Here is a 24,699-nt window from a genome sequence, read left to right as displayed (position 1 = left end):
ATATTTGTTTCAAGATTTTTAACAGGGTGTAGGTTGTTAAAAATTACTGAACATTTTTCTCCAGCATACAAATACCAGGCCAAACTATAAAGTCTTAAATAAACGAAAAGATTTAAAGAATTATTTTCCCTTTTCCCTGAAAAGACTATGTCAATATAAAACGAACAGAAATTAATTAAAAAAAACTTTTTCCACAAAATAAGTTTTTTAAAGAAAAGTAAAGAACTTCATTAAACCAAAAATGAGCAAAAAATAAAATCAAATAATCTACCAAGCGTGAAACTACCACAAATCAGCATTGATAAATCAATGAAACCCAAAACGAACAGAAATTACAATAAATAATCGAGTCAAACTCAAAACGAGCAGAAATTATCATTAATAGGCCTCAAAGCCCTAAGCCTTCCCAAGGCCAGAATAATATTTGCACTTTACTGAAAAAAAAATACAATTGAAGGTACATTGTCATTTGAATATTCACATACTGATATTTATTACTCAAAATTTTAATATAATTTGATTTATCAAATTTATAAAACTAAAAACATTTATATTTTTTCAGTAAAGTGTAAATTATGTCTTGCCTTGGGAAGACATAGGGGATTATATATATATAAGTATATATATATATATATATATATATATATATATATATATATATATATATATATATATATATATATATATATATATATATATATATATATATATATATATATATATATATATATATATATATATATATATATATATATATATATATATATATATATATATATATATATATATATATATATATATATATATATATATATATATATATATATATATATATATATATATATATATATATATATATATATATATATATAGCCAGACCTTGTATCGTGTATAGCACCAATAAAAGTATTATAACCAACCTCTCTACAATGTTATTTAAGCATCTCGTTTAGCTCCCAGTAGGTACGCTCAAGATAATTAGTCCGGTCAACCCTAAGGAAACACTTCCGAGTTTTAATCACCTTAAGACCGTAACTATACCCCCTAGAAAGAGCAGAATAACAAACTCGCCTAAACCCAGTTTACTATAATATTTTTAGTATTTTGGGTTTATGCATATCCCACTCGGGGTTTGTTCGAGTCATTGCCTGTCACTCAATTTCAGAAGACTTCTAATTTCAATTTTTCATTGGATTAGGCCTTTTTTTTGCTTTATATTTTGAAGGTTTTAATCAATTTTTATTTTTTTGCGCTTTACTTAAAAAAACAAATGACCGTGAATTGTCAGTTTAATTGACATATACTGATATTTTTTCCTTAAAGTTCTTATAATTTTTAATTCATGAAAGTAGGCAAAGTGAAAAGTAAAGATTTGTCCTTAATTTAGGCCTTTTTGCTTTATATTTTGAAGGTTTTAACCAATTTTTTTTATATGCACTTTACTGAAAAAAAAACAACAACAACAAATGACCATGTCAGTTTTATTGACATATACTGGTATTTATTCCTTAAAGTTTTGATAATTTTTAATCTATGAAAGTAAGGAAAGTGAAACATTACAATCGCATTTTGTTTTCAGTAAAGCACAAATTGTGTTCTGGTCTGGAGAAGGCATAGGGGTTATCAGCCCTACACATTCGAAGTTTTGCATGTGTTGAGTTTGACCTGGCTGTTTACTATAATTTCTGTTGGTTTTGAGCTTCATTTATTTATTGATAATGATTTGTGGTAGTTTTACGCTAGAAAGATTATTTGACTTTAATTTTGCTCATTCTTGGCTTGATGGAGCTCTTCACCTTTCTTTGAAAAACTTGTTTTCTAGGAAGTTTTTTTAAATTAATTTCTGTTCGTTTCTTATTGACATAGTCTTTTTAATGGAAAAAATCATATTTTATATCTTTTCAGTTTTTTCCTATAAGAATCCATAGTATGGATTTCTATTTTTATGTCGCAGAAACTTTATCAACAATTTTTAATCCTAAAAAAAAACAGTATTTGTTAATTTAATTTTATGGCTTTTGAAGTTGACCTGAAACATGAAACTTACTATCATTCCCAAAAGATTCTATCTATGCTCTTTGACAACCTGGATACACGTTCACTCTTTTTATTTATTTAAATTGTAAGAGCAGAAGTAGTAATAGCAATATCCCCAAAAGCTTCAACTTAATGACCCCAGTCGTTCTCAATATATTGCTGAGGTGTCTTATAGGCAACCAAAAATACAAAGCCTTGTGATTTAGTTTAAAGCATTATTTAGTTTTAAAGCATAATGGGCCAATTGCATAATTTTAGGGGGTTGACTTACCTAATATTCCAAAGACTTAGTTGCTAGACCTTTCTACTGTGCTGAACAAAATGGCTGTCTGAGAATTTTGACTGTTTGCATTTAAAAAATAAATGGGCCTGAGAAGGGCTGATTGCCCTCCAATCTCTTGTTACTAATAAAAAGGGCACCAGAACTTTTAATTTTGAATTGAATTGGCTCCTTTAAAATTTTCAATGATATTTCTAGCTTTATACTGAAACACTGTGATTATAAAAACTGATAGACTGTTTGAATACCCCTTTCTCTATGCGTATGTATCATAGTGCTGACCTAGGATGGATGGATAATAAACGTTTTATAGTTAAACTTACAGTAATCTCTGTTGGTTTTAGTTTTAAGTCGGTGATCATTTTGTTTCAGCCTTTTTTATGGCTCTTATATTTTCCAAGAAAAATATGATTTTATAGTTCTTCTTTAGCTTAATGTTCCTAAGAGGTTTGAATATCATACTCCCTGTAACATCTCCTAGCTTAAGGTCTGATTTACTCTTTCCTAGTTATTTCAGCTGTTTTGAAGTTTGACTTTTTGTATTAGTTCTTCTGATAGAAAAATTTCAAATAGCCCTGATCCAAAACAATTTTGAAAGCCCTGGTGGCACTTAAAAACATGTTTTACAGTATGTGCTACAACGCCTTTTAAGGGACACAATTGATTACTTGCCAAATCAGTTTTTAGTGACTTATGACCTAGCAAAAACCTGTTTGATAGCTTTTTGTCACTACCTACTGATTATTTCCTGAGATTCCTGAGTAACTTCTCAGGTGCTTCCCCCAAGCAACTCAGGCGCGTCCCCAGGTGGCGGATAGGGGAACATCCTTCAGATATGGAGGATACCCTCGGATATTAAATAAGAAGGCGCGGACCAAGGGGGGACCCAGTCTCTGGGGGTCTTGAATAGCCAGTGCACCCTTGTCTGGGGGATATAAATACGGACAGAGGAGGAGGTGAGCCCTTCTAATAGCGATCTTGCTGGGCCCACCGGCGCGTGGATATGTCCCGAAGACGTTAAACTCACCCCCAGTAATGGTATAAAGTGCTTGGTGACTCCTTGATGCCCAATGGGATGATCCAACCAGTGAGGACAACTGTGAAGAGCGGACGACACACTCGAGGGTGTCAACGATCCCGACTAGAAGCAGAGAGTATTGGCTTCCTGTTGCTTCAACAGCTAGCCATGAAACTTTTTCTCTGTATGAATTATGACTAGGCAATCAATGAGAAAACGAAATAGGGCTACCGCGTCCAGAGAAACCAACGGACAAGCTACCGCGTCCGGGGAAACTGACGGACAAGCTACCGCATCCGGGGCAACCGATGTATTGACAGCCAACAGCGTTGGAAACGAATCAAGGCAACGTTTGACAAGTCTGTCACAAACGGACGCTAGACCGGTTTTATCTACAAAAATCGCCACCAGAATCGGCACGTTAAATCTTCGGACACTTTCGAAACCAGGAAAGAAAGACATGCTCCTCCGTGAAGCAAACCGCTACAATTAGGACATCATCGGCCTCTCAGAGACTCATCTACCAGGTATCAGCGAAGAACAGATAGGAGACGCAACCCTCCTGCTTTCTGAAAGACAAGACGGAACACACAGACAAGGAGTCGGCTTTTTGCTGACAAAAGCAGCAAGGAAATCTCTTCTATCAGTGGTGTCTGTGTCGGAGAGATTAATGATGATCCGACTCAAAAGCAAGTTCAAAAACCTTTCCATGGTACAGGTCTATGCTCCTGATTCATCAAGGTCGGACGAAGAGTCGGAAGATTTCTACTCTCAGCTCCAGAGCCTTTTCGACACCATTCCGAAGAAAGACATCGTGTTAGTCCTCGGGGACTTCAATGCCATCGCGGGGAGTGACAATAGCGGAAACGAAGATGTCATGGGCAAGTTCGGGATTGGACAGATCAACGGCAGAGGAGAACGACTCACTGAATTCTGCCGAGATAACGAGCTTTTTATCACAAACACAATGTTCAAGCACAGACGAAAGAGAAAAGTTACGTGGTGGTCCCTCGATGGAAGGACTGCCAACATGAAAGATTATATACTGGTATCCAGCCGATGGAAATCTTCATCCACAGACATAGTGACGCTAGGAGGTGGGGACTTTGATAGTGATCACAATCTCCTCATGTCATCGCTTCGCCTAAGATTAAAGGCCGTTGTCAAGCCGAAACAAAAAGTTCCAAGATCTTGATAGAAGCCCTTAAAGACCTTAAGACGAGACAAGAGTACAGAATGCAGCTCAACGAACGACTGTCAAAGACCTTGCAATAAACACCTGATCTGCTGAGTCCAGCCGACATCGATCTACTTGTTTCGCACAGCAGCCTGGCCGTATGCGAGACAGCTGAGTTCGTCCTCGGCCGTAAATCTGCAGAAGACAAGCCATGGATTACCCAGGATATTATTGATATGTGTACCGAGAAACGAACGCTCCAAAACAAGCAAGATCGAGAAAGCAAGGATAGATTCAAAAACCTTAAACGTCAAATTGAGAAGAAAACCCGCCAAGCACTAAAAGACATGATTACTGAAAAATGTCGGCAATGTGAGGAGGACTCCCGTAGGGGTAACTCACACCTCATGTTCAAACGTGCTAGAGAGCTGACAAACCACAAAGAAGCAAAGTGCCTCGATCTCTTAGATAAAAATGAACACAAAATCACTACTTGTGCCGGAATCCGAGATCGCTGAAAAGAACACTTCCAGGAAAAGTTTAATCTCACAGTAAGCCCAGATCCTGAAATAGTTCGAAAGTTCCCATCACACAGAGATAAGGAACCACCTCCACCACCCTTAAGGTCAGAAGTAGATGCCGCACTCAAATCCCTGAAGTCGAATAAGGCACCCGGAATAGACGGTATACAGGCAGAACTGCTAAAAGTGGAATCTGATATCGTCGTTGATCTGTACCACAAAATAGTAACAGCTGTATGGGAAATAAAATACTTCCCCGAGTCTTGGTCGAAATCTGTCATAGTGCCCTTGCACTTGTGCAAAATAATAATCAGTGCTTGCGTTTTATCGGATTTGGGTACTATCTTGCCAAGAGAAGAATTTATTGTGTTGCGGTTAGATTTCGAGAACGTCCTTTTAACCGATCTGGACTCGGGAGACTACGTAGCCTGTGTGTATGGCTCTGATTGGTGGGTGGGGTGTGTTGTAAGCATTGATGAGGAGAGTGGCGAAGTTGAAGCTAAGTTTATGCACCCAAATGGACCATGCTCAAGTTTTCGTTGGCCTCGGCCTGACGACACGTGCATAGTACCAGCTGCTAACTTACTACAAAAGCTGCCTATTCCTGAGTCTCGTAGTCGCTCCGCAAGAAACTTTGTTTTAGAGCCAGATGTAGTAGCCGTTGTTACAGAAACATTCAAAACTTACAAGAAGAAAAGCAGAGAAAGCAACCATTAATTGTTTTATTTTCATTATTTCATTTTTTTCTAACTTAATTGATCTAAGTAGTTTTGAAAAAGCGTCTATTTGATTCAAGAAATATAAAATCAGCCATTTCCGGACAAGTTCACATGAAGGGTAGGCTAAAAAACTTTAGTATACTATGCTACATACTAAGAATACCAGGTGCCTGAATCGATGAATTACATTCAAACTAGAAAAGATTGAAATTGGTTACACGAGATACAGCATGAGTGGCCATATTAAAAGATATGTTCGCTAACCAAATAAAAATATAATAATTGGCGATAGAAGAATCTGCATTTTTATGATAACAGGAAACTTGAAAAACGGTCAAACTTCAATCTTCTTTTAAAAATCAGGATCGAATTTTGCCATCGAGGTTTGTACGGTTTCAGGTAGGTCATGTTTGGTAGTTTAGGACCTAATAAGTAGTTTTCCTGGATCGCGTTGCCTACAGAGCTTTTTTTGGGGATGAAAAGTGACAATTTTCACAATTTGTCAAAATTCTATGAAAATATCTCCGAAACTAAAAGCGATAGGACAAAATGCAAAACTTCCCTTTGTACCTGGTGACAAGAATAAAAAAAAATGGTATCCTAGCTCTTACCGTTAAGAATTTACAGATTTTTGAAGTTCTACTTTTACGCACAAGGGTTCAAAAACTTCGGTTGGCCGTCAGTTCTTCCGTCGTTATCGGATTGCCTCAATTTTTTCTATCCAACCTCTCCTGGCTATGTAGATAATTGGATAAATAAGTGGAAAAAAACACCAACTTTTTGGATTTTTTTTTCAAAAAACCTCGTTTTTTGCGAATTTTGAAACTTTGGAAATTTTTTCCCGAAAAACTAGCTTTCAAAAAAAAAAAAAAATCCTGTATGTACTATCAATGAAGAGAACAGCTGAGATTTTTTTCAGCAAAATTGGAATTTCACGCGCAGTCACGATTGGATGATTTGGCGAGGATTGACCCACAAGAAAGGATGTAAAAGCAACTATAACAACTACAGACCCATATTATTTACTTGCCAACTAGGTAAAACCCTTACAAAAATTCTCCTTCATCAGATCAGAAACCTGACAAGACAAGTGGTCTCTGAAGATCAAGCTGAATTCCATCAAAACTAATCCACCATAGACAAAATTTTTGTAATAAGACTGATTATGGAAAGATACCTGGAATTCGGGAAAGAGCTATACCAGCTGTTTATCGATTTCAAACAAGCTTTCGATCTAATTTGGCGAGATGGCCTATGGCACATCCTGGCACATTACGGTATTCCCACTGACATTATTGACATTATCAAGAGCATGTACGAGAAGTCGAGAAGCATGGTGCAGACCAGCGAAGGCTTTACTGAAGAATTCTCAACCTCTTCAGGAATGCTGCAAGGATGCATACTCTCCCCCACTCTGTTCTGCCTATTCCTGAATGCTGTACTGGCACTGGTGCCCAATGACACGGGAGCACTCATGAGTGGACACCTCTTTGACTTACTTGCATACGCCGATGACATTAATCGCCTAAACGAACAACTAGAGGAAATGCAATCAAGCGCTAAAGATATTCATCATGCAGCTAGTTCCTTTGGGATGAAAATCAATGCTAACAAGACAAAAGCCATGAAGGTAACGCGGCATACAGATACAGGCCTTCAACCCAGAAAAAGTATGATCCAGGGGAAGATATCGAGTGGGTTGACCATTTCGTTTACATTGTATGTGAGCTGACGTCAACAAACGACTCCTCAAAAGACATTAAACGACGCCTCGCCCTTGCCTCAGCATGCTTCAAGTCATTGCGATCGATCTGGAAAAACAAACATCTATCGCTGAAACTAAAAACACGTCTTTTTCGAGCTCTTGTGGTTCCAGTAGCAACGTACGGAGCAGAGACATGGACCTTGAAAGCAGAAGACAAACGCCGGATGGCGGTCTTTGAAACAAAATCCCTGAGAAAGCTTGCTGGCACCACCTACCTTGACCAAATATCAAACGAACGGCTATTGTCTTCGCTCAACTATTCCCAGACCATCATGCAGACCATCCAGCTTCAACAGCTTCGATGGTTTGGCCACGTTCAGCGGATGTTCCCAGCCCAACTTCCAAAAACGGCGATTGAAGGAAGGATTGATGCCTCCCGCCCAAAAGGACGACCTCCCAAGCCCTGGAGGGAAAACTTTCCCAGCCATCCCCTGTCGGTACTCCTTCGGACTGCAGCAAACAGGGAATCGTATAAGAAGCTTTGCCATAGTTCAGTCAGAGGAGAAGCCCCGAGTCGGCCAATCCGGCCGGATGGGAGTTAAGTAAGTAGTAAGTAACTAAGTACTGATTATTTCGGTCAATATGGACCGACGTATATCGTCAGCCTATTTCAAAAACGAGCATTGTTTCTTCCAGAAAGTAGTTGACCTACAGTCAACTAAATTATGCAATAAAATTTGAGTAATATAAAATTCTGTGTAATTAAAGGATAGAGTTTGTAGTAAAGATTGTGTTCAGTTCTTAGACTTTGATTGACTATAGTTCAACTATATTGACTATAGTTCAAATGTATTACGCCCATCACTGAATAAAAGTGCTAAATCCGGATATTAAAAATGTTCCCGGTGGACTTAAGAACTTTAATTATACAATATTTTACACGGTGCTTCTTACATTTGTACTTATTGGGAGACTGGATGCAAAGGCCTCACCCGGCGCCAAGAAGGCTCCGTATCTAATACAAACTTGTGCCAGATTTTTGGCAAACCAGATCCACCACCTCTGCCACCTTCTGGATAGCTAAAAAATGAACTCAAAATGAAACATTTAAAATTTACCAACGGTTAAAAGGTAATTTTTGACAGTTATTCATAGATTTTTCAATTAATCACCTGGTCGCATAAGCCTAAAAAGCAAAGAAACAGCTAGAAACTTTTGCTTGATGATCAAGTCATTATGTCTTCCGGGGACACGGTAAAGCCAGGGGGAGGCTCTCCTGTTTGACTGTCGTGCTGGTGGGTTCGCTATTTTAGCATATCCATGTTACAGCACACATCAACACTTAAAATCTTGTCGAGAGTATCGTATCCTCAAGATTTTGCGTGGACAGCTGTGGTCAAAGACTTCCAGATCATGGACATGAATGACCGATTCTCAACTGAATAGAAGAGATTTTGCAAGGGATATAATAACATATAGGGAATTTTTTGGATTAATCAGGAACCTTAACTGTCTTGAAAATCAAAAAATAAAATAAACTAAAAACGGATCAGACTAATAAATCGATACCAACGCCGTGTCCAGGGGGAGGGGGGGTACAGGTTTGATCCCCCCCTCCCGGAATTTTGTCTGACACGCAAAAAAAATAACAAAAAAGCATATATTTTTTTTATTAAGCTTAAAAGTTTTTACCGCCCCCACTGCACCCCAAACAAAATCCTAGATACGCCAGAATACATTGCGTTTGAACTACCTGGGCTACAGACCTTGTTTTGACGACAAATATCATATGATCTTTTATGAATTCCTAAGGCCAAAGTAAACAGCCCTGCGTTTAAGCCGTGCTATTTTTACTTTGAAAATGCTTGCCGTCAGAAGGAGGAACGGATTGCAAAAATTTATTTCGGAATTAAGTGAAAATTCAACAGAATGAAGATTTTAAAACAATGCAATAAATAGTCTATGTATACAGAGACTACAAGAAAATATAGAGAAAATTGTAAGAATCTCGAGATTTCAGGGGTGTCGTGGGTATTATTATCTATTATCGGCTTTATATGCTGTAATTGTTGTCTTTATGGTGATCCCCTATGTGGTGTAGTAACTGGGAAAGTTAGTCACGGTAAAATTGAGTATTTTACCTATTTTACCGGTTTCTTACATATTTTACTGACATGTTTTGCGATACCTTACAATCTTCAAAGCACAAAAGTGCAAAAAGCTGGCAGAAAAAGAATTTAATATCATTTTGTATTGTGTATAGCTGTTCCCTGGTTTAAAAGGCCGTCTCTCTGAGTTAAAATAAATAAAAAAAACAAGTTTTTTCAGCTGAAAGTAAGGAGCGACATTAAAACTTAAAACGAACAGAAATTATTCTGTATATGAAAGGGACTGTCCCCTCCTCAACGCCTCGCTCTTTACGCAAAAGGTTTTCATTGTTTAAAAAAAATAGAGTTGTGAGAAAGTCAAACTTTAGCGTAAAGAGCGAGGCGTTGAAGAGGGGACAGCCCCTATCATATACAGAATAAATTATGTTTCGTTTTAAGTTTTAATGTCGCTCCTTACTTTCAGTTAAAAAAACTTGTTTTTTTTTATTTAATTTTTGAACGTTTTTGAATAAATGCAGGTTTTGATCTTGGCTCACCGTATATGAATAATTAAAAAAAAAATTTTATATTAATTTACTTTTATTTAGTTAAATGGCTTTCTCGAAACTTGTTTAATTTTATTTACGAACGTTTTTATTAGTAATAAATATACGTAACTTACGAATTAACTTACGTAACGAACTTCTATATACACATATTTTTAATACGTTTATTAGGGGGTTCGCCCCCTAGTCAATACCTTGCTCTTTAAGCGAAAGTTCGAATTTTGTTCCAATTCTTTAAAAATGACCGCTTAATCACAAAGGCCGTTAATTAGAATAAATAGCTCTTATGAAAGTACTAAAAAAATCTAAAAAGTACTAAAAAGACTACGGGGTGAACCCAATCATATATGTAATATTTTCTGTTCGTTTAAAGTTTCGATATTGCTGCTATTGCAGTTGAAATACTTGTTTTTTTTTCATATAAAATTTCTGATCTATTTTTTAAATAATGCTGGGAAATCTGGCGCCCCCTTCATAGCAATGTCCCTTCCCCCATGAAAACTTCCTTCGTGGAAAGATCCTCCCATATAACCCCCGACCATCTTAGAGAAATCTTGTATTCATGACGTCTTTTCCCTGGGAGCCGGCGTTTAGTCCCCCCCCCCACCCTGAAAATACCCCCCATGGAATATTCACCCTGCCCCACAGAAAATTCCCCGCATTTTCCCCTTGGATGATTCCGAATTTCATTAGACGGGTATTGAAATTTCTACTCTCCTGTTTTAGTCAGGTGCAATCATATTGCATTACCTATAGTAAAGACCCGTAAGGATTCAATGTATTAATATTTGTTCGTTTATTTTTTCCCAATGGCACTTCATGTGAAAGGGGTGGTCGAATTAGCTTTGGAGGGGACTCGGTCAATTGGAAGTTGAAAGTTTCAGTGCCCTTTTCTAAGGTTTAGCCGGCTTTTCAACCAATTGCTACCGGATGAGTTACTACTGACTACAGTGTCCAAAAGAAATTCTTATTATAGTTTAACAGCCCTTGTGTTTCAGCAGCTGTTTTGAAAGTATCTTCAGATAAGTACAGAATTAGCTTTAAGGGAGATGGTGAGTAGAGGTAAAAATTAATATATAATCCTAGAATTGCAAGCAAATCCCGTTGATGACAGTCTTAATTACGGTGAAATTGACTGAACGTTCCACTCTGATAGTTCAGTGCTTAGTTAATCGGAGCCATCAAAGTGTTACAAGCCTCTTTTTTAATTCTATTCGGTACTTTTATAAATAAATGAAAAATAATACGTATATTGTAATATTTTCTAGTGTAAAGATTTATTGACCCAGGCTACCTACAAAGAAAAGCAACATCTAAGCACAGCACAAGCATTAAGTAAGCACAAGTGTGGTATAGGCACAACAGGGAATTAAGCACAAGCATTAAGCGGGAATTAAGCGGAATGCTACATCTTCCTTCTTTCGTCATTTAAGCTGCCTGCCTTTCCTCTTACATCAACACTCCACACTCACTCCCGCTCATCTACTGTGAGCGGGCTTACACTGTGTAATAAGTACCTTCGGAAAGGTATATGTAAGAAAGCGCTATGCTTGCTTCATAAATATTTACTAACTAGTTCACTTCTTCTTCCTCTCATACTGTCTCTATCACAGGTCTACTTTTGTAATCACAACTGTAATATATACCTTCAGATAGGTATGCGTAAGAAGGTGCTAGGCTCACTTCTTACATATTTACTAACTAGTTCACTTCTTCTTCCTCTCATAATGTCTCTATTTACAGTTCTACTTTTAAAATCATTCTTTACAGGTTTAGTTTCAGGGGTTTTCTTACAAGTCGGCCGTATCTTGTGCATGCTGTCGTTGGTGTCACGCTTGATTCTAGGGGTAGCACCACGGTAGCGCTCTAGCAGGGTCTAAGGATTTGATTCCGATCCTGGATCGGCAACGGGGACATGAACTGGTCTTCCTGTAAAAGTGAGGGTGGTGATTTGGCAGTCACATCTGGCACAATGGCAGCATCAAGTCCTTCGCAAACCAAACTCGTTCCTTTCAGACTTCGATGTGGCCGGGCTTATTGGTACTTGCGGTTCCTGTGCAGAATCGTACCTTCGTTTGTCTGCACCCGGTACGATCGTGGCTGTTTTGCATGAGAAACCACAACAGCCTGTTTCCATAGTCCGTCGGCCATTTTCTGAACGTGGATTGCATTGCCGGGGTCTAGCTGATTTAAGGCCTTGGCTTATTTGTCGTGGTAAATTTTCTGGCGTTCCTGCATTTCAGTTCTTTGCTGGGTGACCTGTTTGGTCAGGACCACATACTTGTTTAGGTACGTGTGGTGCATGGTAGGATGGATCTTAGTTGGCAAGACATAAGGAGTTGAGCAGGAGATGCAAAACCATCGACTGGTGTATTCCAGTATTCTAATTGACCCAGAAAGGAGTCTTCTCTGCTTTCCATTACCTTGTTCATGATGTTTTTTATAATATGCATAGCTTTCTCGGTAAGTCCGTTGGATTTGGGATACCCGGGGCTAGATGTGCTCAGTGAAATACCCCAGGCTTTGGCAAAACTGATAAATTCCCTGGAAGTGAACTGAGGGCCATTGTCAGACATTAGCTGTGATGGTATGCCATGCCGGGCAAAGTGGGCCTTCAGTCGCTTTATAACCGCGTTAGACGATGTCGTCGTAAGTCTGTCGACTTCAAAGAAACGGCTGTGATAATCGACAGTTGCTAGGAAGCTGAAGCCCTTCCATTCGAACAGATCTGTAGCGATCTTTTACCAAGGGAGCGTTTCTATGCTGTGGTTGATCATTGGCTCCTACGAGTTGTTCAGCATGGGCTTAGAGCATGTTTGGCATTTTGCTATGTGCTGTTCGATGTCTGCGCTGAGGCCTGGCCAGTACACTAACATCCTTGCTCGCTGTTTGGTTTTCTCGGTTCCAAGGTGGGCTGCATGTAGCTGCTGGAGCGTGGCTAACTACTGGTTCTTGGGAATTATCAATCTGTCTCCCTTGAGAAGAATGCCTTTTGTGTAAGACAGCTTGTGTTGGACGTTCCAGCATGTTAGGATGTTGGTTGGGCACTCTTTTCTAGTACTCGGCCAGCCCTCTTGAATCGTTGTGACTAGGGTGCTCAAGGTTTCATCCTGCGTTGTTTCCGTCCGTATCTGCTCAAGCTTCTGGTCACTGGCAGGAAGGTTCTGTACTATGTGGTGTACATAGATATCCATATCTTCTTCCAATTTTGGATCTGTATCACTAAGATGGTGGCGTGACAGAGCGTCAGCGATGGGTATTTCGGATCCTGGTCGGAACCTCAGACTCAGGTCGTAAGCCTGGAGCTTAAGCATTAATCACTGCATTCGTGGTGGGGCTTTGTGAATGGGATTTGCTACAACGGTTTCAAGGGGGCGCTGGTCAGTTGTGACATAAACGTGGCGACCGTACAGATAGCGGTGGAAGTGTTTACAGCCATACACGATGGCATATAACTCTTTTTCGAGTTGCGAATACTTCTGCTCTGTCTTGCTGAGCGATCTCGATGCATATGTTCTGACCTGCCCTTCCGAATCAAGGTGGGCCCCGAGTCCGTGGCTGGAGGCGTCAACTATGAGTTCGACGTTCTTGCTCTGATGGTTGAAGAACGGGGTGTTCATCACTATAGAGCGTTTCAGGTCCTTGAGTGTTTGGGTGTGTTCCTCTGACCAGATGATTGGGTTTGCTTTGGTCAGGTCACGGAGTAGCATGTTTTTTGTGGGTAGGCTGGGTATGTATTTGGCGAGATGGTTGATCATCCCAAGGAGGGTTAGCAGTTCTTCTAGGCATGATGGGTTTGGCATTTGGTTGATGGCGTGAATCTTTTCGGGATCTGGCCGCATCCCCGTGGAGCTGATTATGTGTCCGAAGTAGCTGACACTGGAGGCCGAAAACTCGCACTTATCTTCTTTGGAACGGATACCCTTAGATAGAGCATATTCAAGTATCGATGTTAGGCGTTCACTGTGCTCTTCTTGCGTCGCACCATATACGATCATTTCATCAATGATGATGAAGAAATCCTCTAGGCCTTCATGGGCATCTTCCATCCTCCTCTGAAACTCATCTTGCGCTGAGATGATTCCGAATGGCATTCGCTTGAAACGATATCTTCTATATATTGTGCTGAATGTCGTGAGGTAAGAAGAATCTTCGGAGAGTGGAATTGACCAGTAACCGGAACGGGCATCAAGTTTTGTGAATATTTTCGCTCCGTATAGCTTGGAGGTGACGTCGTCTACAGTAGAAATGGGATAGTGGAGCCGTTTGATGGACTTGTTTAGGTTCAAAGGGTCTATGCACAGTCTTATAGACCCGTCCTTCTTCTCAACCATAACCATCGAATTGACCCACTCTGTTGGGGTAGTGACCTTTTCAATAATCCTTAGGTCTTCTAGACGACTGAGTTCTTGCTTGAGTTTATTCTGCATGGCCGCGGGTACTCGTCTTGCTGGGTAGAAAGTTGGAGTGGTATTGTCTTTCAGGTATATGTTGCATTCTCCTTCGAGTTTTCCGATTCCTTTAAACACTTCTTTGTGCTTTTCCCTCAGGAATGGTACTCTTGAAGATGTTGAGTTGACGTTCAGTACCAGCATAATCAGGTCCAAATCAAGGCTTGAACGGTAGCCTATGATGGGGGCAGCTGAAGTTTCTACTACAAAGAATTGTTGCCTGCTGCTTAGGTTATCTTTGTAGCTGCATGATAATTTGCAAACTCCCGTTACAGGGATCCTTGCTACACATTAGCTGGTGAGGTGCTGGCTAGTGGGTTTCATGGTGGGCTTTGGGGTGATGAGGTCAAAGTACTTCCTTCGAATGATATTGACCTGGGCCCCTGTGTCGATTTTGAACTGGACAGGGAACTGATTGTTGATGATCAAAGGTATCACTGCTTCGTCTTTGTTTTTGCTTTGGTTGATGGAGTAAAGGAATATGGTTTCATCACTGGAGTCCGCTTTGACAATGTCTTCTTCGACTGCGTTTACTGTCTTACTTTGACAAACTCGTGCGAAATGGTTGAGCTTTTTGCAGATGGAGCATGACTTCCCCTGTGCTGGGCAGATATGGGAGGGGGGGTATGTTCCACCAAAGAAGTAGCATGATTTGCTCTTTAATCCACTGGCTTCCTGTTTTTTTCTGCTGCTGTTCCGGTTTGGGTAGTGTGAGATGGCATCGATCTCTTCCTTTATGGGAATAGACTTAGTTCTATGGACTGTCTTAAGCTCTGACTGGGTCACTTCGTGGGTTCTGCACATAATGGTTGCTTTTTCAAGTGTAAGTGCATCACCTTCAGCCAGGAGCTTCTCACGTACGTTTTGGTTTTGTATTCCGCACACTATGCGGTCGCGGACCATTTCGTTTGGGTCTGAGTAAGAAAATGGTTTCACTAATATCTTGAGCTCTGTAATATATTTCTCTACACTTTCTGCCTTGGTTTGGTCTCGTCTTCGGTTTGGAACAGATACCGTGCAAAAACTCTGTTCTTCTGTGGTGATGCATACGCCTTAAATTTCTCAAGGTATCGTTGTTCCGTTCCTCGTCTGCAATCGTGAAGGTGTTGAATATTTCTCGTCCTTTCGCTCCAGCCCATATAAGTAGGTAGGCACAGAGAACTTTCTCTGTTTTGCCTGCCAGTGGGCCTACGAACATCAGCTGGGCGTGCTCTTGGAAACGGTCCCATTCTTCTGCTAGTGAGCTGGCTTCCCAGTTGATTGATGGCTGTAGTACATCCATGGGATCCCACTTCTGACACCATGTAATATTTTCTAGTGTAAAGATTTATTGACCCAGGCTACCTAAAAAGAAAAGCAACATCTAAGCACAGCAAAAGCATTAAGTAAGCACAAGTGTGGTATAGGCACAACAGGGAATTAAGCACAAGCATTAAGCGGGAATTAGGCGGAATGCTACATATATGACATTAGAAACGTTGCTGAATATGGCTATTTAATATATGCAAGGCCGTTAGGGTTTCATTTCGTAGGTTTAAATGTAGAAACAATTACTAATATGATTTTACTCCCAAATACTGGTAAATTGCACTTCTTTTTTTTTTCTTTTTTTTACAAAATGAATGTCCGAAATCAGGAACTGTTCAATTGCTGAGGTATTACTCTAGGCACAAAATTACCTAAAGGATGAACTATACAGTTAATTAAATTGATGAAACTCTAGATGAAGGGGCATTACCTTTTTTAAGCCCAGGAAAATAAGAATCATTAAAAAAAACTTCATTAAAAGTCGTAAGTGATGCTGAAAATGAAATGCTCAACAGGTCTCGTAGCAACAGGGCAACTCTAAACCACTAATTTTAGCCTGTATTTCCTAGTAAGTACCTAATTTTACCAATTTTACTTACAGAGTTTTTATTTTACGGTAATTTTACAACACCACCCCTATGGGTAGCACAATTGACAGAGGGGTTTTGAGAATATTGCTTGAGCTTTGTTGATATTATTCTGGACATCCATGTTGCAGCTTGGGAAGTTGATGGGTCACCAGCAAAAGCGTAAAACTCATCCGCGTTGTCTTAATGGACAATCCTGTATTGAAACTGAGAGAACTCCAGGTACCTTTCTAGAGTTCAGTCTATACACTAGTTCAACAAAAAGAGGGACAGTACACATTCCCACTTTACACAATTTTCAATTGTGTACCCTTCTGCAGTTCAACGAATCCTATTAGCATACCATTTCCCACCAAATTATCGTCTAAAGATATTTAACATTTCAGTTCTTCTGAAAAAACTTGCATGACAATGTTACAAATTGAAAAAAAAACAGGCTGTTGATAGTCAGACCTTGTCAGAAACAACATTGACTTGAATGATGACATTAAAAACTCTTAACAGAACAGCTCTTCAAGTAATATGATACTGTATCACTAAATTTAAATAACAAATATAAAAACCATAGGGAGACAAGGAGTCAAAGCAAAAGGAGACTAACTAACCACAAGGATCATGTCACAATTTAATGGTTAATCACTAAAAAAAAATTCCAAAAAACTCAGCTATTGAAGAATTTTAGCACGCAACAAATTCACGAGTAGTCTTACAATATAGACTTTTTAATAAATTTAATGCCAATTTCAAATAATTGTGCTAAAAGCTGATTGTCACAACTGAAGTTCAGTCCACTTCCTGAGTTAAGGTCATTATTCACTGCCTTAATGACATGTGGTTAACTAAGCGTAGGTTTATCAGAAAACTGAAATGTGAGACAGGTTCCTCCCATCAAATTCAGATCATTTTTTCCCCATTTATTAAGATAAGATCTGAAAAACCGTTCCTAACAAAGTTGCACTTGTGGTATTTCGTCTAAATGGATTAGTAGGAAGGTGATATTCACGGTAATAAAAACAGAAAAATCACACAATCTCTAGATTGTACCTCTTCATCTTCTTCTAACCCTAAGTGTCCTAACTGTTTCCTAAATAATTCCTAAGTGTCCATACAAGAGAAGTTTTCCCAAAAATAGTATTCATTAATACAAGTTCAAACTGCTCATTTGAGAGAATTTTTTTTCTCATAAATTCTAAATTCAGAATTTTTTCCAAGAGTAAACTCTTTGACGCACTGTCAAATTGTTTATAGATTGTTGTCAAATTGTCCATAATTGTCATAGATTGTTTTTTACAAACTTTACAATTATAGAGTATTTCCCAGAATGTAATCTTTGATGCAATTGGTAAATGACATGTCTGAGAAGATTATTTTGCACAAATTTCACACACCCCCGAGTGCATTCTTAAATGAAATTTCACACTGATCATCCAGGAAATAACTCTCACAAATGTTATAATCATTGGGGTTTTTCCTCCAAATGCATTATTTAATTTCAAACTCCATACAAAAGGGTTTTTTTCTCAGCAATTTTACATAGAAGAAGGTTCCTTTTCATACTTTTGGTTAGATACCGACTAAAAGAGATGTTTGAGATTTATGCTCCCTATGTCAAGATTTATGTCTACGTTAGATTATCCCTATTCTATGTTCTACTATCCCTATTCTTATATTTACCTCTATATTTATTTTAGATAATATGTTGGATTATTAGGATAAGATTATCCCTATTTTAAGATTTATGCTCCCTCTGAAGGGATTATGAAGTCATCCTATAACGGTGGCACAGAAAGATCATCCCGAACAAATATATCTATTTACCAAGCTAGAATTACGATATTACTTCGAATTTTACTCGAGCCCCCTCTTACATAAGGGCCATAAGGATTCTACATCTTAGGAAGCTTATGCAAAATTGTAGAGTAGATTTCACCTTGTCTTAATTGACGTACAGGACGATTAAGAGATCTGACACCTTTTCTCTTCTTCATTCGTCTTCTTATTAGTAAATATTATACATTCTTATTGCCGTTACTCATTAATTATGACAAAACACCAAAGGACTATAGAAAAAGATATAAAATTACTTATAAAATAGGAATATTTCTGTAATGCAAAAAAAGCAAAGCAAGCATTAAAACAAAAATTTTATAGATGGATAAAAGTGAATATCAGCTATCGAATGACGGCAAAATCGTCACATGACGTAAAAAAACATTTAAGTTTTAGGGCTGCATAGAAATAACATACCATAAACTTTTAGACTCTCCTAGATAATGTTGAAGCATATCACAGGAGAAAGACCAGTAGAGAGAATGTGAAAAACAAAAAATATTGGCTTGAAAAAGTAAACTTTCCAGGGAAATATACTTGAATGACACTTAAAATTTGAGACGCTTAAATTACCTAAGTAAGGCTTTTTTAGTGATGTTGTATATGAACAATAGTGTTCTTGTAACAAACACACTGTGGAACTTGTGGAACTTGAAATCTTTAGTTATCAAAGTTGTTGATCACATTAAGGGGGGATTTAAAATTAGAATAAATCAGGAAAATTTTTGATCTGCTTTCAGAATTTTTAGAAGAGAAAAAGACTTTTGGTATACCATGGTGGCTGTGATATTCCTAGAAGTTTTCCAACGAGAGCATTTTCTTTATGGGATTTTAAGTCTGGGAGAATTTTTGCCACGAATTATTTCATGCGATTAAAATTTTTCTTTCTAAAGAATTTTTTCTCATAACATTTACACGTATAGGGCTTCTCCCCGAAATAAACTGTTTGATGAGCTTTTAAACTACCCAACTGGGAGAATTTTTTGTCACAAATTTAACACTCATAGGGGTTTTTCACCCGAGTGCATTCTCTTGTGCAATTTTAAACTTTGCTTCCCGGAAAACTTTTTCGTACAAATCTCACACTCATAGGCTTTTTCCCCTGAGTGAATATTCTGATGCGATTGTAAATGGATTGTCGAGGAGAATTTTTTCACACACTTACTACACTCGTAAGGTGAAAACACCAGCGTGAATTCTTTGATGCAATATTAAACTTTGTTTCCAGGAGAACTTTTTCGTAAAGATTTCCCACTCATAGGGTTTTTCCCCTGAGTGCATTCTCAGATGCGATTTTAAATTGCCATTCTGGGTGAATTTGTTCGCACAAATATTACACTCGTAGAGATTTTTCCCCAGAATGTGTTCTTTGATGTAATTTCAAATTGGGCCTCTTAGACAATTTTCTCTTACAAATATTACACTCATAGGGTTTTCTCCTTGAGTGGGCTTTTTCTAATTGATCATCTAAACAGCAAGATTCATCTTCTGGAAGTCCATGTTTGTAGTCCAAAACAGGAATCTTGACATCTAGAATAGAAAGAGCATTAAACGTCCACAGTCCACAGACAAGATGAGATAGTTTTGTACAAAATAAGCATGACATGACAAAAATTAAAATTTTTACTAATTTGCAAAATTTAATAAGGTGAAACTTTTACTAATCTGCAAAACTTAATAAACCCTTTTGATGCCTGAATTATGAAAGTGCTGAAATTTGCTGAAAACTTTTAACAAAAATTGTTGAAAATTTTTTTGAAAAAATTTGCTGAAAAATTTTGTTATGAAAGTGCCGATAAAATTCATTCAATTGTTAGGAACATAACTTTTTTTATTCAAATAAGATAAAAATGTGAAAGAAAATATTATTTCCCGGCAGGAATGGTATGTATCTGTGGTGCGGTATGGAATCATCTGCCAGTAATACTCAACACTATGCAGAAATTTCTTTGACGTTTCGGCCCAAGGTCATATTTTGCTTATTTAGGATAGTATTTAGCACGCGCTTGGCAACAAATCTTCTTCTGTTGACTCTAGTCACCAGATATGACACAAACAGCAGGTAAAATTTTAATCGTCGATACTTAGGTACATGAGGAGCTGCAGATTGCTTAGAGAGGCACCGATCAAGTTTCGCAGTTTAAATACCATATAATAATATACAAGACAAGGCAAACTTGAACTGAATTAAAATAATCACCTTTGATGTTTTCATAGTCACGGGTATAGGGTGCTCTCCCAATGCCAAAATCACGAAATAGGAAAGTTCTAAATGTACAATTTCTTTGCCTTGAAGTCAATCTTTTATACTTCAAGGAGTATGTTCGTTGCATTCCGATAATAATTACTGACACAAAAACTTATTTTTTCTTCTTCTAAAACAAACAACGAACCAAAATAAACCAAAAAAGAGGGAAACAAATAGTTATAAGAAAATGAAAAAGGATGAACAGCTTTGTGTGTTAAATTATAGGCAGCGCTACAGCGCTGCCTAAATTAAGAGCGGTGTGGGCACAATATATTATTATTATTTTTTTTTTAGTCCAGGGCACTTTGCATAGAAGGAGTTGTCGTAGAAACTTCAAAAACAGCTCATTCGATTGGAAATCCAAATGTCTATTACCCTTTATAATAGTCGAAAGAAGTGTTATAAAATTACCACAAAATAAATAATCGGTAAGTAAAATTGGTAAAATAAGGTACTCCCTAGAAAAAACGGATAAAATTGGAGCTTTAGAGTTGCCCTGTAGCTGCAAGACCAGTTGAGTATTTCTTTTTAAGCATCACTTCCAGCTTTTAATGATATTTTTTAATGATTCTGATTTTCCTGGGCTTAAAAAAGGTATTGCTCCTTCATCTTAATTTTCATCAACTTAATTAAGTCTAGTCTATCCCTTTAGGGTAGTATGTTAGCACATGGACAGTGCATGATTTTGGACATCCATTTTGTAAAAAAAAAAAAAAAATCATATTTACTATTATTTGTAAGTAAAATCATATTAGCAATTTTTCTTTACGTTTTAGACCCTAGAAATGTTAACCTAACAGCCTTGCATATTGGAAAAGCCGTATTCAGCTACATTTTTTTATATCATATACATGTTATTTTTCATTTATTTATGAAAGCACCGAACACAAGTAAAAAAGTGGTTTGTTACATTTTGATGACTTTTATTAACTATGCATTGGATCATAATAGCGGAACATTCAGTCAATTCATCACAACCATTAAGACTGTCTTCATTCAAGACAAATCTAGATCCTCTCCTTTAGACTTAAATTCTGATTCAGGTGAGTGTGCCTGTTTTGCTGTCCCAGCCCCAAAATACGCCCCCCCCCCAAAAAAAAAGAAGTTCTGGATACAGTTTTAAGGATTATATTTCAATTTTATATCTCCATTTTCCCCACGTCTCTTCCTTAGAACTAATTCTGTATTTATCTGAAGATTCTTTCAAAATAACTGCTGAAACACAAGCTGAAACGCCATTAAACTTTTTTTTATCAATTAAATTTAATGAGTTTATTTACAAAGACAAAAAGTAAATCACACATAATACAAAACACTCAGATAATTTTTGGACGCCAAGAACCACAATCAACATCATTTCAACATAATATGCAGAGTAGTCACAGCTCTTACTCCCAGACACAACATTGCCTCTCATTAATCTAAAAAACAAATAACCATTACCATTGGGTGTCTTAGAGGATTACAACCTCCTGAGATGGCCATTGCTTGTCGTTGAAACTTCAAAAAGGGTTCATTCGATTAGAAATTGAAAAAGGCTAGTGCCCTTTTCAGTAATTAAAAGTAATTGGAGGGCAACGAGCACCCCCCTCCCTTCACAGCCATCATTTCTCAAACACATCCAATCACAATTTTTAGATAAACATTTTGTTCAGTGTAGTTGAAAGGTCTGGAAATTATGTTTTTAAGAATGACAACCCTCCCCCCTCCTCACAGCCCTACCGCAAGGGTTGTAGGGTATACCCGAAGGGCATATAAGGTTCTTATGGGAAGGATGGTCGTATAAACATTGGAGGGGGCTCATTGGACTTGAAATCAGAGGTTGCAGTGCCCTTTTTAAGAGTCAAAGTGATCAGAGGATACCCCCCCTCCCCACGTCGTATTTTCCCAAAATGCATCCAATAGAAATTTTTAGATAACTTTTGTTCAAAAATAGTCAAAAGGTCATATAACAAGGCCTTTGGGGTTGACGCAATCCCCCAGCCTCTAGGGTAAAGGGTTGTAAGATATGCCCCAGGGGTATATGAGGCTTTTATGGAAGGGGAGGTCGTGTGAACTTTAGCACAGCCTCATTTGATTGGAAATATATATTTCTAGTTCCCTTTTAAGAGTCAAAAGAGTGGAGAGCAACTAGCCCTCACCGCCCTCGTCCCTGACATCCTCTTTTCCCGAAAGGTATTCAACTGAAATTATGAGATAACCATTTTGTTATTTCTAGTCCAAAAATCCTATAACAATGTCTATAGGGTGGACACAACCCCTCAGAGCCCAGGGGCAAGGGTTATAAATTATGCCCCGGGGGATATAAGGTTCTTATGGAATGGGTGGTCGCATAAACTTTAGGTCAGATGGGAGCTCATTTGATTGAAAGTCGAAGGTTCTAGTGCCCTTTTTATGAGTTAAAAGTGAATGGAGGGTAATCAGCCCTCCCCCCTCGAGCCTATAATTCCCCAAAACAGATCCGATCAAAATTTAAGAGCACCATTTTGTTCAGCATTGTTGAAACGTTCAATAATCTTGTCTTAGGAGATGCCAACGTCCCCACGGTCCTAACGGCAAGGGCTGTAAGCTAGGCAATTCGTTCGTTCTTTACATACAGTATATGTTATTGAAAAATGTATGCTTGTTTGAATATTACTTTCCAAGAAGACGAAGGGCATTCAGGTGAAACTTTCAGAGAAATTTGAGGGGAGTGTTGAACGAAATCAAAAGACGATATGCGTATACAGATTGTCAAAAGGGCGTAACGCAGGGATAACTAAGTATATAATTTGAAACTTCAGGACATGATAAGGAAGATGATGAAACAGGCAATAGTTACATACTACCAATACTATTACAACTACCACCACTACACCTATTACAATACTCCATTTAGAATATTGAGGGGAGATTCGAACTAAATCAAAAGACGCCATGTGTATACATATTATCGAAAAAGCGAATCTCAGGAACTGATTTGGGTATTTAGTTGGAACTTTCAGAGAATGCTTCAAGGGGAAGATCATCTGACCAAAAGCCGATGTATGCATGCTACTGCTAATACTACGTTATTGCTACATCTACTACTATTGCTGTAACTTCTATTGCAACTACTTGTAAGGCTAAGAGCATTGAGATGAACATTTCAAGAAATATATGATGATACAGGTTATCGAAAGGACATATCATCAATGACATAGCAATGGTAATTGTATTAAGTTGAAACTTCCAAAACTTGATGAAAGGGGTGTTCTACTAACCAATAGGCAATATGGTAATATTACTGCTTCTACTAGTACTACCGCTATTACTATTTACACTATTACTAGCAGAATCAATATCACTTCTCTGATTACTACTACAACTATGCCTAAGGGTATGAAGGTGAAATTTTCAAAGAATTTTTACGGGGGAAGGTGAACTGTATCGGAACACGCCCTCTGTGTGCAGGTTGTCAAAAGAGTGTAATAGCAATATCTTAGGAATAGTTTGGTGTGTGAATTTGAAACTAACAGGGCTTGTTGTGAGGGCTTGTTTGGTTGAGCTAACCAAAAGAAAATATTTGCATCTTAATACTACTGCTACTACTCATACTACTACTAGTGTTACTACTATACTATTTTGTAACTACTAATACTACTAAGGCTTAGGCTACTACTATTAATTCCACTGTTACTACTACTACAACTATTAAAACTTAGGGTATTAAAGCGAACAACATTGGAAAAATAGACACTATATGGAACTAAATCGAAACACAGTATGCCTACACAGTTTGTCAAGCGGACATATCAGATATGCTTCAGGAACGGTTGATGGTATTAAGCTGAAACATTCAGCATGTGTTGAAGGGGATGCTGAAGAAACCAAAGGTGCTATGCCCATACTGCTACTAATACTGCTACAACTATTGCTACTACGCACGCTAAGGGTATTCAGGGGAAGCTTCTAACGAATATTTAGGCAGATGTTGAACTAAATCAAATCAAGCTGAGAGCAAACGGACTTTCAAAGAAGTGACAACGCAATATCTCAAGAACAGCTTATATTATTAAGTTAGACCTTTAAGGTTAAGTTGTGGGGTATTTTGAACTAGCCAAAAGGTACTATGCGTATATTTTAATATTATTACTACTGTTACTGTAACTAATGACGCTAAGGGCATTAAAATGAAACTTCTATG

The 24,699-nt window shown here is 38.0% G+C and overlaps 2 protein-coding genes, 1 long non-coding RNA gene and 1 pseudogene across 3 annotated transcripts in view; 2 read left to right on the top strand and 2 right to left on the bottom strand.

The window, feature by feature from the left end:
* Positions 1-4,008: 4,008 nt before the first annotated feature.
* LOC148947392 (protein CFDP2 pseudogene) lies at positions 4,009-4,530 on the top strand (annotated as a pseudogene).
* Positions 4,531-7,681: 3,151 nt separating this feature from the next.
* On the top strand, positions 7,682-8,059 carry LOC148947391 (uncharacterized). Its single transcript, XM_089095791.1, has one exon. It carries the CDS (start codon positions 7,682-7,684, stop codon positions 8,057-8,059), a length of 378 nt encoding a protein of 125 aa, XP_088951917.1.
* Positions 8,060-14,852: 6,793 nt separating this feature from the next.
* LOC148947390 (uncharacterized) lies at positions 14,853-15,464 on the bottom strand. The gene has a single exon (XM_089095790.1). It carries the CDS (start codon positions 15,462-15,464, stop codon positions 14,853-14,855), a length of 612 nt encoding a protein of 203 aa, XP_088951916.1.
* Positions 15,465-18,548: 3,084 nt separating this feature from the next.
* Positions 18,549-24,699, bottom strand: part of LOC148947389 (uncharacterized) — a 39,616-nt gene continuing 33,465 nt past the window's right edge. The window contains exon 3 of the long non-coding RNA XR_016142358.1: positions 18,549-19,816. This is a non-coding gene — a long non-coding RNA (uncharacterized LOC148947389). The remainder of the gene's footprint in view (positions 19,817-24,699) is intronic.

This window comes from Artemia sp. Qi Xiang Cuo, chromosome 10 (assembly GCF_049724085.1).
Source record: "Artemia sp. Qi Xiang Cuo chromosome 10, ASM4972408v1, whole genome shotgun sequence".
In the NCBI taxonomy this organism is placed as follows: domain Eukaryota; kingdom Metazoa; phylum Arthropoda; class Branchiopoda; order Anostraca; family Artemiidae; genus Artemia; species Artemia sp. Qi Xiang Cuo.
This window is presented reverse-complemented; position numbering and strand designations above follow the sequence as displayed.